Here is a 14,295-nt window from a genome sequence, read left to right on the forward strand (position 1 = left end):
AGGCTGGGGTTGTAGGAGGAAGGGGCCAGCTGGACAGATGCGGATTCTAGCAGGACCGCAATGAGGAATGCTCTCTCTGGGTCGTCGGGTGAGGCATCTCCAGCTGCTGAAGGGTGTGGGTTTTGTGCCTCCAGGCAAGGCAACCTTTGAAGATTTTGGAGACTAAGAGGGGAAAAATGATCGGATCTGATCTCTATTTCCAGAGGGTAGATTTGCTTCTCTCAGAGACAGTGATTCCTGTTTCCTATCATTCTCACCACAGCTGGATGAAACTGAGTTAGACTCAAAGTGGGACTTACTGAAAGTCAGCATCATGATGCAGGTGTGTGGCTTGCTGAGGGACACAGAAACCTTTGTCCCACCTCCTCAGGGGTTCTCAGCCTTCCCAGGGGAGAGGAGGTGCCAAACAAGAACCTCTGGGGGTCCAGCTGAAACATTTATAGAACTTCCATTGCCTTGGTTTCCCCACCAAACAAAGGAAGACCTTTCCACTTGGATCCCAGCAGAGCAAGCTTCCAGACAAGCGGGGACCATACTGCCAGGCTGAGGGGCCGTTCTGGGGATCTGCTCCACTCTGGGCCCACAGCACACCACACCAGACGGCCCAGAGGAAAGAGGGGGCGCCCTGAGGGGGAGGAGAGAGCAAGTGAGGCCAAAGGCCTGAGCGAGCGTGGGCAGCTTCTCTGCGCTACGAGAATCCGCAGAAGTGTGGGGAGTGTGTGAGAAGCCACAGGATGCTGTTCCTCTGGGACCACTGCCCCCCGAGCGGTCCTCCTGGATCCACAGGGCCTCTCACGCCTTGGTCTTCTAAAAGTCTGCACAGCCCCTTCCCAGAGGCCCTGGAGAGCCTTTGTGATATCAGTGGTTGCAGCAAGGCAGGCTTCCGCAGCCGGCCCTGAACAGCAGCAGTTGCCACACAGTCACGCACACAGAGCATCCAACCAGGGGCGAAGAAAGCGCTGAGATGCGGAGGAATCGAGCAGAGCTCTGCCGATGAGAGCCCATCCCCCCACCGCAGAGGCCCATCCGTAGACAGGAGGACCGTGGGTCACGCACAAAACTGGCCAACACGACCACAGGTGGCAGGACCACGGGTCATCCGTTGGATTGGATGGATATAACGGCATGTCACCATGGGATTGGAGCCCCCAAAGGGACCTGGTGGTTCTTCCTCTTAAATCAAAGTGCAATCACATGTAGTAAAATGACCCTGCTTCAGTCGGTTTTGACACCTAAACACATGTGCAACCAACGCCTCCATCAAACACAGAACACTTTCACCACCCTGGACCAGCGTGGTCCAGTGGAACTTTCCACAGTGACCAAAACATTCCATGTCTAACCATCCAACATGGTAGCCACAGGCCACACGTAGCTGGTAAGGAACCAATTTTTTTTTTCTCATTCTTTTGTCATTTAGCTTAATTTAAATTACATAGGCACGTGGGGCGAGTGGGAACCATTTTGCAAAGCGCAGGCTGAGAAATGCTCCCTTGTGCACCACCCTACCAGGGAGATCCCTGCCCTTTGCCTCAGCAGTCCGCTCCCCTCGATTTCCAAGTAGCATCGCACTGCGAGGGTAAACAGTCTGTTCATCCATACTTCTGTGGATGCGTACTTGGGTGGTTTCCAAGTTTTTCTCTGATGATCACAGCCCTGTGACTATTCTTGAGCACATCGTATCGTGGACATATGCTTTTACGTCTTTTGGGTAAATAGCCAGAAGCCGGCTGGCACGGCGGGAATGAGTTCAGTGGTGATTTTCGCCCGTGGGATTTAACCACTGCTGTGCCTCCAGAAGTGGTCCTCCTCCCCCTGCCACAGACCCAGCAGCCCCTGCTCTGGGCACCCATCGGCTGACCCAGTGTCACACTGTTTCCTCCAGTTGTGGTCTCTGCATTCCCAGACAGTTCCAGGCTACTGCTGACTCCACCTTAGCAGAGCAGAGGGACCCTGCAGTTGTGCAGAGAAGCAAACAGCCCTCCGTCGCTTCCTTTCTGTCAATCCATGTGCACATTTTGAGTTTTGTGCTAAGCCTCAAGTACAGGGTAGGGACAGACTTCCTCCAAGCTAGAAGCACCCTGGAATGCATGAGTGTCCGGAAGGAAAGGGCCTGCGTGCCTCCTCCAAGGAAGGTTTACCCCAAGGCAGGCCTGGATGCTGCTCCTGTTTCGTGGGCCAGCAAGTCACCTCCTCCACTAACCAGGCCTCCTTGTCCTCCTCCCCCAGGTCCCTGGCTGTCGGGCCCCAGTACTCATCCCTGGGCACGCAGCCCATCCTCTGCGCCAGCATCCCCGGTCTGGTACCCAAGCAGCTGCGCTTCTGCCGGAACTACGTGGAGATCATGCCCAGCGTGGCAGAGGGCGTCAAGATCAGCATCCAGGAATGCCAACACCAGTTCCGCGGCCGCCGCTGGAACTGCACCACCATCAACGACAGCCTGGCCATCTTTGGCCCTGTGCTGGACAAAGGTACACAAGGCACCCGTCACGGCTTTCAGGGCAGATGCGGCAGCCCAGCGCTATGGGTGCAGCAGGGTCCAAGCCCGCTCCCCCATCAGTGCAGGTGGGCAGAGGCCACAAGCCACTCCATCGCTCCCTGCATCCGTGCCTCACCTATGCCCAGGCGTGGGAGCAGCAGCTCTAGCAGGGGAGCAGTGCTGCACAGACCTCGTTACTGTAGGAACTCCCGCGTGGGTCCTTTCCAACTCTCTCCTGTTCTGTAGGCTGCTCCTAGAGTTTGGGAAGGATGTAGGATCCTGCTTCTCCTTCCCCAAAAGGCAATTACACTGTCGCACTGGGGTAAGATTAATCGTCGCAGGTTTTCTGCGGGAGCCAGGACTTCTGGCAGATCTTGGGGAGAAAATACAAACAAACAAAAACACAGGAAGGGAGAGGCTTGGGACCACAGAGGCACACAGCAGAAGTTATCCCAGGTCCTGGAGGAGGACCTTGGATAATCCAAGGAGTTTATTTGGGGAAGGAGAGGAAGATAAAGAGGGCTGGGTGTTGGTTAGCTTTTGGTGAAGAGCAAATTTTCACAAAACATCATAGTTTAGACAATAATAACAGTATGTTATACATCCCAACATCTGCACACTAAAGTCCAGCAGCCCAATAGGCAGGGCTGGTCTCCGCGCCTCAGCTGGATCCTCTGACATGTCTGGTAGCCGATGCTGCCATCAGCGGGAATGCCCACAAGTGGTCTCTACACGTGGCCTGGGCTCCCTTAAATACGGTGGCTGAGCCCCTCTGGAGAGTGGGGAGGAAAGGAGGGAGAGAGAGAAAGTGGGAGAGAGGCTTCTTTCACTGAGCATCAAGTTTTCAAGATGTATCCATCTGTAGCATACTTCAGCACTTTATTCTTTTTGTGGCTGTATTATATTCCATTGTATTGATGGATCACACTTTGCTTATTCACTTATCTGTTGATGGGCCCTTGGGTTGTCTCATACCTTTTGGCTGTTGTGAATAATGCTGCTGTGAGCATTTTTGTGCAAGAATTTGATTGAGTTCCTGTTTTCAGTCGTTCTGAGTATATTCCTAGAAGTGGAATTGCTCAATCATATGGTAATTCTATACTCTGAGGAACCACGAAACTGTTTTCCACAGCAGCTTCATTTTACATTCCCACCAGCAACACAGGGTTCCAGTTTCTCCACATCCTTGCCAGTGTTTGTTATCCTCTGTCTTTTTACCTTTAGTCACATCCCAGTGGGTGTGAAGTGATATGTCGTGATTTTTATTTGCACACCGCTGGCTGATGATGTTGAGCATCTTTTAATCAGCTCATTGGACATCTAAATATCTTCTTTGGAGAAATGTCTATGAACGTCCTTGACCCACTTTTTAACTGAGTTGTTTGTCTTTTTGTTGTCAAGTTGTCAGAGTTCTTTTTGTATTCTAGACACTAGATACTTATCAGATATACAGTTTGCAAATACTTCCTCCCTTGAATAGATTGTCTTTTCATTTTTGTGACAGTGTTCTTTGATGTACAGAAGTTTTAAATTTTGATGAAGTTCAACTTGCCTATTTAGATGTCATATGAAGTAAGCATTGCTTAATCTAAGATTTCAAAGATTTACACCTATGTTTTCTTCTAAGAGTTTTATAGTTTTACCTCTTACATTTAGGCCTTTGATCTACTTTTAGTTAATTTTTATATATGGTATGAGGTAAGGGTCCAGCTTTTACATGAGGAAAACCAGCTATTTCAGTACCATCTGTTGAAATCTTTCCCTCATTGAATGGTCTTAGCGCCCTTTTAAGAAATCAGTTGTCCATGGATGTCTGGGTTTATTTCTGGACTTTCAATTCCATTCCATTGGTCTATGTGTCTGTCATTCTGCTGGTATCACACTGTTTTGATTTCTGTAGCTTTGTAGTATGTTTTAAAGTTAGGAAGTGTAAGTCCTTCAACTTTATTTTTCTTTTCCAAGACTGCTTTGGCTTTTTTAAGATCTCTTACAACTCCGTATGAATTTTAGGATCAGTTTTTCCATTTCTGCAAAAAAAAGCTGTTGGGATTTTAAGGGAGATTGCATTGAATCTGTAGATTACTTTAGGAATTATTGCCATCTTAACAATATTAAGTCTTCCAATCCATGAACATGGGATGTCTTCCATTTATTTAGGTCTTCCTTAATTTTTTTTTTTCAGCATTGTTTTGTAGTTCCTAGTGAACAAGTCTTGTACATCTTTGTTTAACACATTCCTAAGTATTTTATCCTTTTTGATGATGTTATAAATGAAATTGTTTGCTCTTCAGATTATTCATTGATTATATATAGAAGTATAATTGATTTTTGTGTTTTGATCCTGTATCCTGCAACTTTGCTTAATGTTTTCACTAGTGCCAAGAGTTTTTTGTGGATTCTTTAGGATTTTCCATAAATGTCATCTGTGAATAGAAACACTTTTGATTCTTGCTTTCCATTTGGATGCATTTTATTTCTCTTTCTTCTGGCTAGCACTTCTAGTACTATTTTGAATAGGGGAAATGAGAGTGTACGCTCTTGTCTTCTTCTTGATCTTAGGGGGAACACTTCAGTCTTTCACTATTGAGTATATGATGTTAGCTATGGGTTTTTCATAACTGCCCTTTATCAAGCTGAGGAAATCTCCGTCTATCCCTAGTCTGTAGAGTGGTTTTTATCATGAAAGAGTGTTGGATTATATCAGATGCTTTTTCTTCATCAATGATGATGATCATGTGGTTTTGCCTTCATTCTATTCATGTGACATAGTATCATTGGTTGATTTTCTTATAGTGAACACCCTTGCATTCTTGGGATAAATCCCCTTGGTCATTACAATCCTTTTAATATGCTAGAGGATTTGGTTTGCAAGTGTTTTGTTGAGGATTTCTGCATCAGTATTTATAAGGGATCAAAATCTGTAGTTTCTTTCCTTGTGACGCCTGTGTCTGGTTTTGGTATGGGGGTAAAGCTGACCTTATAGAATGAGGTAGGAATTGTTCCCTCCTCTTCTGTTTTTTTGTAAGAGTTTGAGAATGGTGGGTGTTGACTCCTCTTTAAATGTTTGGCAGAATTCACCAGTGAAGGTCTTCTTTGTTGGGAGGTTTGAAATTTCTGATTCAATCTCTTCCCTTTTTATAGGTCTGCTCAGATTTTCTATTTCTTCTTGAGTCCGTTTTGGTAGTTTGTGTGTTTCTAAGAATTTCTCCATCTCATCTAGGTTAGTCCTTCATTTTTGAAAAACAGTTTGTCAGATGTAGAATTCTTGGTTGACAGTGTTTTTCTTTCAGCACTTTAAATATGATTTCCCACTGCCTTCTGGTCTCTGGTTTCCAATAAGAAATTGGCTCTTAGTCTTATTAAGGATCCTTTGTACATGATGAATCACTTCTTTCTTGTTACTTTCAAGATCCTCTCTTTGTCTCTATCTTTTGATAGTTTGATTAAAATGTCTCAGTTTGGATCTATGTTTATCCAACTTGAAGTTTATTGAGCTTCTTGAGAGTATCTTGAATTTTCAAGATTTTTAAAAATCAAATTTGGAACTTTGGGGCTATGATTTCTTTACATATATTCTTTCTGTCCCTTTATCTATCCTGTCCTTCTGGGGCTCTCACAGTGTGTTGCTACGTTTGATGGTGTTTCACAGGTCTGTTCATTTGTCTTTATTCCTTTTCTCCCTGCTCCTCAGACTGCATAATTCCAACTGAACTATCTTCAGAGTCACTGATTCTTTCTTCTACCTGCTCAACTCTGCTGCTGAAAACTTATAGTGAAAATTTTATTTCAATTACTGTCCTCTGAGGGCAGGTGGGGCCTGATAGTGTTTGTTCAAGTGGTCGGGGCTCCCCAACATCAGGCAGTCATGGTCATGCCCCTCCAGGTTGGCCTGTGTTCTCTAGAAGCAGGAAGGGGGCAGGGGAGAGTCATGCCCTGTGACCTTGTCTAGCAGGTCAGCTCACTTCCTGGAGCATTAGCGTCTCCATCTATAAAATGGAAGAATAATTGCCACTCAGCCAACTTCACAGAGCTGCTGGCTGGGGTAATTACACAGCAGCTCCTGCAGGGATGGCCGCTGCCATGCGTGGGAGAAGTTAGGACCACAAGGTGATGTGCACATTGAGTGTGTGTGGGCATATGTGTGTGAGTGTGTGCAAGTGTGTGTGTGCGTGCATGCCCATGTGTGTGACTGTGTATGATATATGTGCATGTGGGGTCATGTGTGTGCATCTGTGTGAGTGTGGGCATGTGTGTGTGCATGTGTGCACGTCTTCACACACCTGTGTGTTCACATGTGCCTGCCTATGTTTTCATGTTTATGTGTGTGGTGTGCACATATATGTATGTACGTTTGTGTGGTGCAGTTGCCACCCATACAGGTCCCATGCTGTGCCATGATCAGTGGTGTTGTGGGGCAAGGAGATATGTTCATTATTTGCACAATGGCCAGGAGGGCCCAGACAGGATCATAGTGCTATCTGGGTTCCTGAGTCCAGAGCCTGATGGGGGTGTCTAGGGTTCCCACTCCCCTAGGTAAGAAGTAATGTCAGGGATTTGGGGAAGAAGGCAGAAGCCAGTCTCACCTGAGGAGGCTGCCATCTTGGTGGTAGAGGATGGCTCTGTCTGGTGGGGGTCTGGCTCCACCTGGAAGCCAGAGAAGGAAGTGTGGGCTTATTTCTGGGCTCTGTTCTACCTCATTGGTTCATTAATCTGTCCCATGCCCAGGTCACACTGTCTTGATTACTTTGGCCCTAAAGTAAGTTTTAAAACTAGTAAGTGTGAGTCCTCCAACTTTGTTTCACTTTTCCAAGCTTGTTTTAGCTATTTGAGACCCCTCACTCTCCTATACAGATTTTGGAATCAGTTCATCAACTTCTGCAAAAAAGCTTGATTTTTTAGGGATTGCATTGAATCTGCAGAGCACTTTGAGGAATATTGCCATTTGAACAATTTTAAGTCTTCTGATCCATGAACATTGGATGTCTTTCAATATATTTAGGTCCTCAACGTCTATCAATAATGTTTTGCAATTTTCAGCATACAAATCTTATATTTCTTTTGTTAGATTTATTCCTAAGCATGTTTTCTTTTTGATGCTATTATAAATGGAATAATTTTCTTAATCTCCTTTTTGCATTGTTCATTGCTGGTGTATAACAACACAGTTGATTTTCAAATATTGATCTCATACTCTGTAACCTTGCTGAAAGTTTATCAATTCTAATAGATGTTTCATGCATTCTTTAAGATTTTCATGTCATTTGCTAATAGAGACAGTTTTACTTCTTCTCTCCAATCTGAACATCCTTTATTTATTTATTTATTTATTTATTTTTTGCTTGCTCAGTTGCCCTGGCTGGAGCCTACAGGACAATGTAGAATAGCAGTGAGCAGAGCAGGTGCCCTTGATTTCCTCCTGATGTTAGAGGAACATCTTTCAGGGCCCATGCTGTTCTTAAATTTTAAAGATCTAGGTGTGAGGATCATCCTTCACAAAAATAAATAGATTAAAAGAGAGAGTTTTGATATAATGTCTCTCTCAATTCTTTGAATTTTGTCTAAGTTATATGTGCCAAAAATCACACAAGGATCTACTATCAAAAAGTTCTTAAAGTTTGTCAGCTCATCATTCAACTGGGTCCTCCTTCATTCTGTGGAAGCAAGAAATTGGAAACACCTGATTTGCACAGGACTTGGTGGCCTAATCTTTATAGATGACCCCTGGGATGGACATGTACCAAGAAGACTGGGAGTCTCTTCATGGGTCAGTTGGGATTTGGGTGGTCCTGGCAGGAGAGGTGGGAGAAGAAGCAAGGATGAAGGCAAGGATGCCAGCAAGGATGCCTTGGAAGTACCTGTGCTGTTTTAAGTGTCTTGCTCTGTTTCTGTGCTTCTCTAGGGATACTTGGACCCGCCCTGGAGACCTTTGGGGCACAGCAGGTACACACAGCAGGCACAGATGGCAGACCCAAGGTGTGCTCTGGCACAGGGTGGGCACTTTATAAGGATGTGCTGAGTGAGTGACAGAGGGATGAGCACATACGCCTGAGAGTGCCCATGTGAGTGGGCTCCCCTGGGGAGGGTCTTAAAGGGTTTTCTCTCTTTCTTTAAAACATGTATGCAGTGCTTTGGGGCTGTGTGTTAAGTGTTTTACACACAGCATCAAATCACATCCTAACAACCCATCCAATTGCCAGCACTATGGTTACAAGTAAGGAAACTGAGGCACAAGAAAGGGGCCAGACCAGGACTCCTGCAGGTGTGCCAGCCTGTGTAGGGGTCTGTAGGGGCTCTCCAGGGGACAGCAGGCCCTGCAGGTGCCCAGGGCCCGCCCCAAGGAGCAGACAAGCCTCTAGATCCTGGGCTGGGGGCCCAGGGAGTTCCCCCTCCTCCTCTGCACTCCATCACTTCCTCGAAAGCCTCTCAGGTGGAGTCCAGACTCCAGCAGGCCTCTGGGACCCTCATGTAGCCTTGGTGTCCCAGCCTCCCTCTCCCCCCTTCCCACCCTTCCTGTGTCCACTCTCCCCCATGTCCTCCCTTCATGTCCGCTCCCCTATGTCCATGCTCCTTCCTCTGCCCTTTGCTCCCTCTGCCCCCAACACCCCCGCCTGGTCTCTCTCCCTCCCTCTTCCCTTTTCAGCTGAATGAAAGTCATCTCAGCTCCCCCACATCCTCACCACTTGGTCTAAAGGGAAAGAGGAAGCCCCTTCTCCCCCCTCACTTGCCACGGGGCTGAGAAATGGCCGGATTCATTGTGGCGCAGAGCTGAATGGCCCGGGAGGAAGGAGCCTGCCAGGTGCCCCAGAGAGAGGCCAGCTCTGCGAGGTCATTGTGGAGGCCCCTGCCTGCCCACCGGGCCACACTCGCAGTAATCAATCTGATTGGATTAGGGTCAGGGCGACCCTAATCGTGTCAGAGGTCACTCAGGCTTTGTGGCAGGGCCCATGGGGTGCTTGGCCACCCCTGCTGAGGCGGCCTAGTTGAACAGAGCTTAACGCCGCCCGGCCAGCTGAGGAGAGGGGCCCAGCCCTGTGTGGACGTGTGCAAGCATGTGCGTGTGTGAGCACGTGTTGGGGTAGGGGTGGGGGGGTGTGAGGGAGGATGTGGGGAAAAGAGCTCATACCTCCTGCTTCCAGCTCACACACACACACACACACACACACACACACGTACCGCCATCTGCCTGGCCTGGGGCTGGGGACTGGGTTGGCCATGTGGACCCCTGAGAAGCTGTCAGCAAGGAATATGGGGTTGGGTGACGGAAGCGAGCCCAGGCTCAGAAGAAGTACCACTCTTTCTTCCCATGGCAGCAGGACCATTAACCTGCCTCGGGCAGAAAGCATCTGAGGAATTTTGAGTGCATAAAGGCTGGCACAGGATTGCAGCTTATCTGTCCCTCCAGGCCGGCCGCTGGACACCTGGAGCGCCTGCTTTCCCTGAGAGCTGGCCGATACCCACTCTTAACCCCGGATGAGGTGAAGGGGTGGGGAGGCCAAAAGGCAAGGAAGGCAGGTCCTAGAGCTCAGTGCCTCAGCAGATGGGCCTGGAGGAAGCCCAGCCAGGCCAGGACCACACCCCTGGGGAAGCACAGTGGGCACAGCAATTCGAGGTCCGGGCTGATGGGTTTGCGGATGGCACATGACTTTGCGGGGACCTGGGTCTCAGCTGGATGGGGCATTTGCACCTTAAAGAAATGGAAGCGGCCAGAAGGGGGTGAGTCATCCACAGAGGGGAGCAAGGACCTTGATGCTTCTCCTATTGGTGCCCCCAGCTTCATCATCAGTGACCCCTAGACACGGCCTCAGCCTGTATCCATCCGCTATTTCAGGAGCTCTGGGCCACAGTGGCTTCCTTAATGAGGAGACTGGGGGAGCCGCCCAGCCCTGCCTCTGATTCCAGCACGTGTGCCTCCAAGGCTCCTTAGGGGTCTCAGGCCCTGGAGGACACAGGGCCTGCCCATCTGCACCCCAGGCGAGCATTCCCAGTGGTTCCCAGGGGCAAAGGGGGCCTAGTGGCTGGTAGAGGTGGGCTGACCCTTGCTGTGGTGTCTGCACCTGGACCTTGCCCACAGGGCGGCTGAGTTTGGGGCCCTGGCTGACCCCCTCAAAGCATGTCATGCCATAGTCCTGGTTGGTTACCCTGGGGCAGGGTCTGTGGGTGCCAGCTGAGGTCTCGGCAGGATGATCACCTGCCCTGTCCCCCTAGATGGTGCTCATCCCCTCACAACCCCCTGCCCATGCCCTCGGACAGCCCTGGGACAAGCACCTGCATCTGCCTGCCTTCTTCCCCCATTCTCCTTGGGGGGATGGGCTGGGGAGGAGCAGGTAGGGGACAGCACAGTGTGTCCCCTCCCCGGCAGAGCCCCTTCCCTTGGCCGGGCTCCAGGGGGTGGTCTGTCCGCCTCCCTGTGTGTCCGGCCTGGTCTGCGGAGGGCCAGCATGCAGGCACGGGGCTGGGGGCAGGGCAGTCAGGACGGCACAAGCCTCAGGGCTTAGGAGGGGTCAGAGAGAAGCAGGGGCCCTTGAGGGAACCCGCATCCCCGAATCCAGGTTGCAACCCCTGACCCCCATCGGAAAGTGTTTCGGTTCACGGTGGCTGGGGGGCTCCAACTGTCTCTGCGGCCTCCCCCGTGTATCATTAACTCTTCCCGGTTGGGGAGGTGTGTAAAGGGGCCAGGAGAGACCCTGGCGACCCCCTGCCGTGCCTGGCTCAGAAAACAATGTCCCCGCTACGACGACAAGATTAAGCACAAGAGAAAAGTGAAAATGCTGCTGGCGATTCACACGCCCTCGGGAGTGCTGTGTTAAAGCGTGTGAATAGTGAGCTCCCCTCGCGCCCCAGGCCCCTGGGCCGTGCATACCTCCCGGTTGCTATGACTGGCTTGCTATGGCCTAATCGCCGACGAGGGGGAAATTCATATAAAATATCGCAGGCCATTGTGGGCCTAACGCGGCGTGACAGTGGCTCACAAAGCCAGATTCATTAGCCCCAGCAGGTAATCAGGACGCCGGCCGTGCTGGCAGCCGGGCAGTGTCAGGGGCCGCAGTGACAGTGGGGCGCAAGCCGCATTCCGCTCTCAGGTGGCTTCATCCTTTGTGCAGGACGGGCCAACAGGATTACCAAATACCATTGCCCATCGCGACACCCCCTCCTGGCCGCCCCGCTAGCTCTGAGACCCAGGAAGGTGGGCTGTGTGGGAGAGGGGGAAATTGCTGGCTGGGGGCTCTGGCCGGTCTTCCATCTGTCCCTCCTTCGTCTTGGGCATTGGTTGGGAGACGAAGTGCCAACCCCGGATGCTCTACAGTCTCCCTTGCGTCCTCCGTGGGCTACGGAGACAGACTCAGGGCGTTTGTGACCTCTCTGCGCCTGCACAGGTGCTGCAGGAGCCGCTTGTCTGCTTTGTGGGGTGGCAGCCATCCCTGGACCTGCCTCTCTGCATCCTCCCCCTCTTACAGCCCCTCACCTGCCAGGTGGGCAGACACCCCAGACCTGGCTCAGGGAGGCCGTGTGGTGCCTGAGAGGGAGCCACAGCTGCTGCCCCGGAGTGTGCGCTCGGGATCAGACACGTGTGAGGGCACTGAGTTCTTGCTGCATCCCACCAGTGGTGTTCTGTGAGCAGGTGGGAGCAGAGAAAGGCCCCTCAGAGGTCCCCATGGAGCTCAGTGCCCGCAGGAGCCGTTTGCTCTTTCCCGGCCTCTCTAAAGGCCCATCGAACTGTGATCACCAGCATCTGCCACGAGGAACTCCTTACCAGCAACATTAGTGGGAGGACTTACAAAGGGCCCTAAGCTGAGTGGGAAGCAAGGCTGTGGGATGGGAGATTTGCCCCACACACCTGGCAAGGGAGAAGCTTCCCTGCAAGGTAGTGAAGCAGTGGGGCTGGGGCTAGGATGCAGGACTCCCCACCCCGGGCAGATGATTGTGGTTGCAGCCATGATCCTAGATGGGTTGGAGGGGGCGCTCCATGGAGGCAGAAGGGCCTGTCTCATGGCTACACCCCCTCTGCTGACCAACCTCAGTGCCAAGGCAGGAGATTTGGCCCCAAGGTCAACAGTATCCAAGGGAGAGGTGGAGCCTTGGGTCTCAAAGAGCCACAGGGGAGGCACACCCAGGTGAGGGAGGGCTGTCCGTCAGGCCAGAAGTCAGCCAGGAGGAGGCTATGACAGGCAGGTCCTACAACTCCCAAGGAGGAGGTCACACCGCACCCTGCCCCAGGCTGAGTCCCAGATGACAGCAGCCAGGCCCTCGGGTCCCAGCCTCTGGGGACAAGGGGCCTCACTTCACAAAGGGGCCAGGACAGTGGGAGCCCGGGGTGGGAGGACTATGTGAGACCCTCCGTGTTAGCCCCCTCCACGTCCCTCTGAAGGGGGGAGTGTATCAGAGACCACCCTCCTCCCCAAAGTGAACTCCTCCCCTCTCTCTGTGGGAGCCTGTCCCTGGGCCTCCCTCCCACATGCGTCCTGGGTCTGGCCACCTTCCAGAGGAGGGGGGCTTAGGGATCTAAGACCTGGGAGCCTGGGGGTTCAGCATCGGAATCACCAGGGAACCCTTTACAGATATAGAGGCCCCCCACCCCAAAACTGTGGCCCTGGGTGGGTTTGCAGTGACCACTGCTGGGGCAGCCCCCCACACCAGGTTACCTGCAGAGCTTCCCAAAGAACCCACCTGGGTGGACCTGACAGACAGAACGTCTCGGGAGCTTGATCTCATTGGTCAGTGGTTGTATTTGAACCACAGTTTCCTTCCAGGAACTTCCACTGCCCGGGGTCACACTCATTCCTCAGGAAAGCGCTCAGTGCCCCGTTAGGCCAATGGGCTTGTCCCAGGAGACTTGGATCAGCTCCTCCTTCTCATCCAGCATCAGCCCCCCACAGCCTTCCCTCCCAGGAAAGGACAAATAGGCCTCTCTCTCTACCCCGTGGCAGGGAGGTGTGGGACCCAGCAGGGCAGATGGCCGCTCCACCACCTGAAAGCGGCAACTGTGGGAACAGTCTGGTGGCTGTGGGACCCACTGCTGGGGGTGTAGGTGCCTCTCCTGCAACACCCTGTCTGGACTCAGCTCTTGCTGCTGGGCAGCCGGGGCCTGGGGCTGACCTCATTCTGAGCCTCTGCACATCTCCGGGGCTGAGCGGACCCATAGTGGCCGCTCACCAGAGAGGAGCTCCCCTCCTTCTGTCTGGGCCAGTTCTCTCAGCAGTGAAAAAAGGATTCGCAGGGCCCAGGACAGGACGGCCTCCAGGCAGTACTCTCCTGTCAACCCCTGATGAAATGGCCCCCTGGGTGGTGTCCCTGAGGGAAGGCCAGCCCTGGGACAGAGGCTGCAGCCTTCTTGTCCACTTAGAACAGAGCCACTGCTCAGTAAATCATTGCAAACCACTAGCTTCGTGGTGAAATGTCAACGATGAGGTCCTTGGAAGGATTTTTTTCTTAACTTTCTTCGGCATACAGGACTTTGGAAATGTGTACTTGTTTGATGTTAAAAGGTCCTTTTCTGAAATTGTGATAGTCCTTTCTTGTCTGTCATATTCTCTCAAAAAAGTAACAACATTTTGTAGTCCCATTTCAGTCCCCACATGATCCCTATACTTGCCAAGCCCATAAAATACAAATCTGGAAACAGGATTTGTTAAGATCCCTCTGATTCTAAAATTCGGAGACCCAGGGAGGTGAAGTAACTGCCAAAGCCAATCTCACGTGTGACGCTCAGCCTCTTCACCTAGGGCTGCTCTGGCCTCAGCAGCAATGGATCCTTGCCAGGCACCTCTCCCTGCCTGCCTCCAAATGCCCAGCTCTTGCCAAATACTACTCCTCACTTG

At 51.3% G+C, this 14,295-nt stretch overlaps 1 protein-coding gene across 1 annotated transcript in view; it reads left to right on the forward strand.

The window, feature by feature from the left end:
* Positions 1-14,295, forward strand: part of WNT3A (Wnt family member 3A) — a 44,743-nt gene that overhangs the window by 15,743 nt on the left and 14,705 nt on the right. Inside the window, exon 2 of the mRNA XM_032477278.1 lies at positions 2,230-2,471. Within this exon, the coding sequence (XP_032333169.1) occupies positions 2,230-2,471 (242 nt within the window). The remainder of the gene's footprint in view (positions 1-2,229; positions 2,472-14,295) is intronic.

This window comes from Camelus ferus, chromosome 3, assembly GCF_009834535.1.
Source record: "Camelus ferus isolate YT-003-E chromosome 3, BCGSAC_Cfer_1.0, whole genome shotgun sequence".
In the NCBI taxonomy this organism is placed as follows: Eukaryota; Metazoa; Chordata; class Mammalia; order Artiodactyla; family Camelidae; genus Camelus; species Camelus ferus.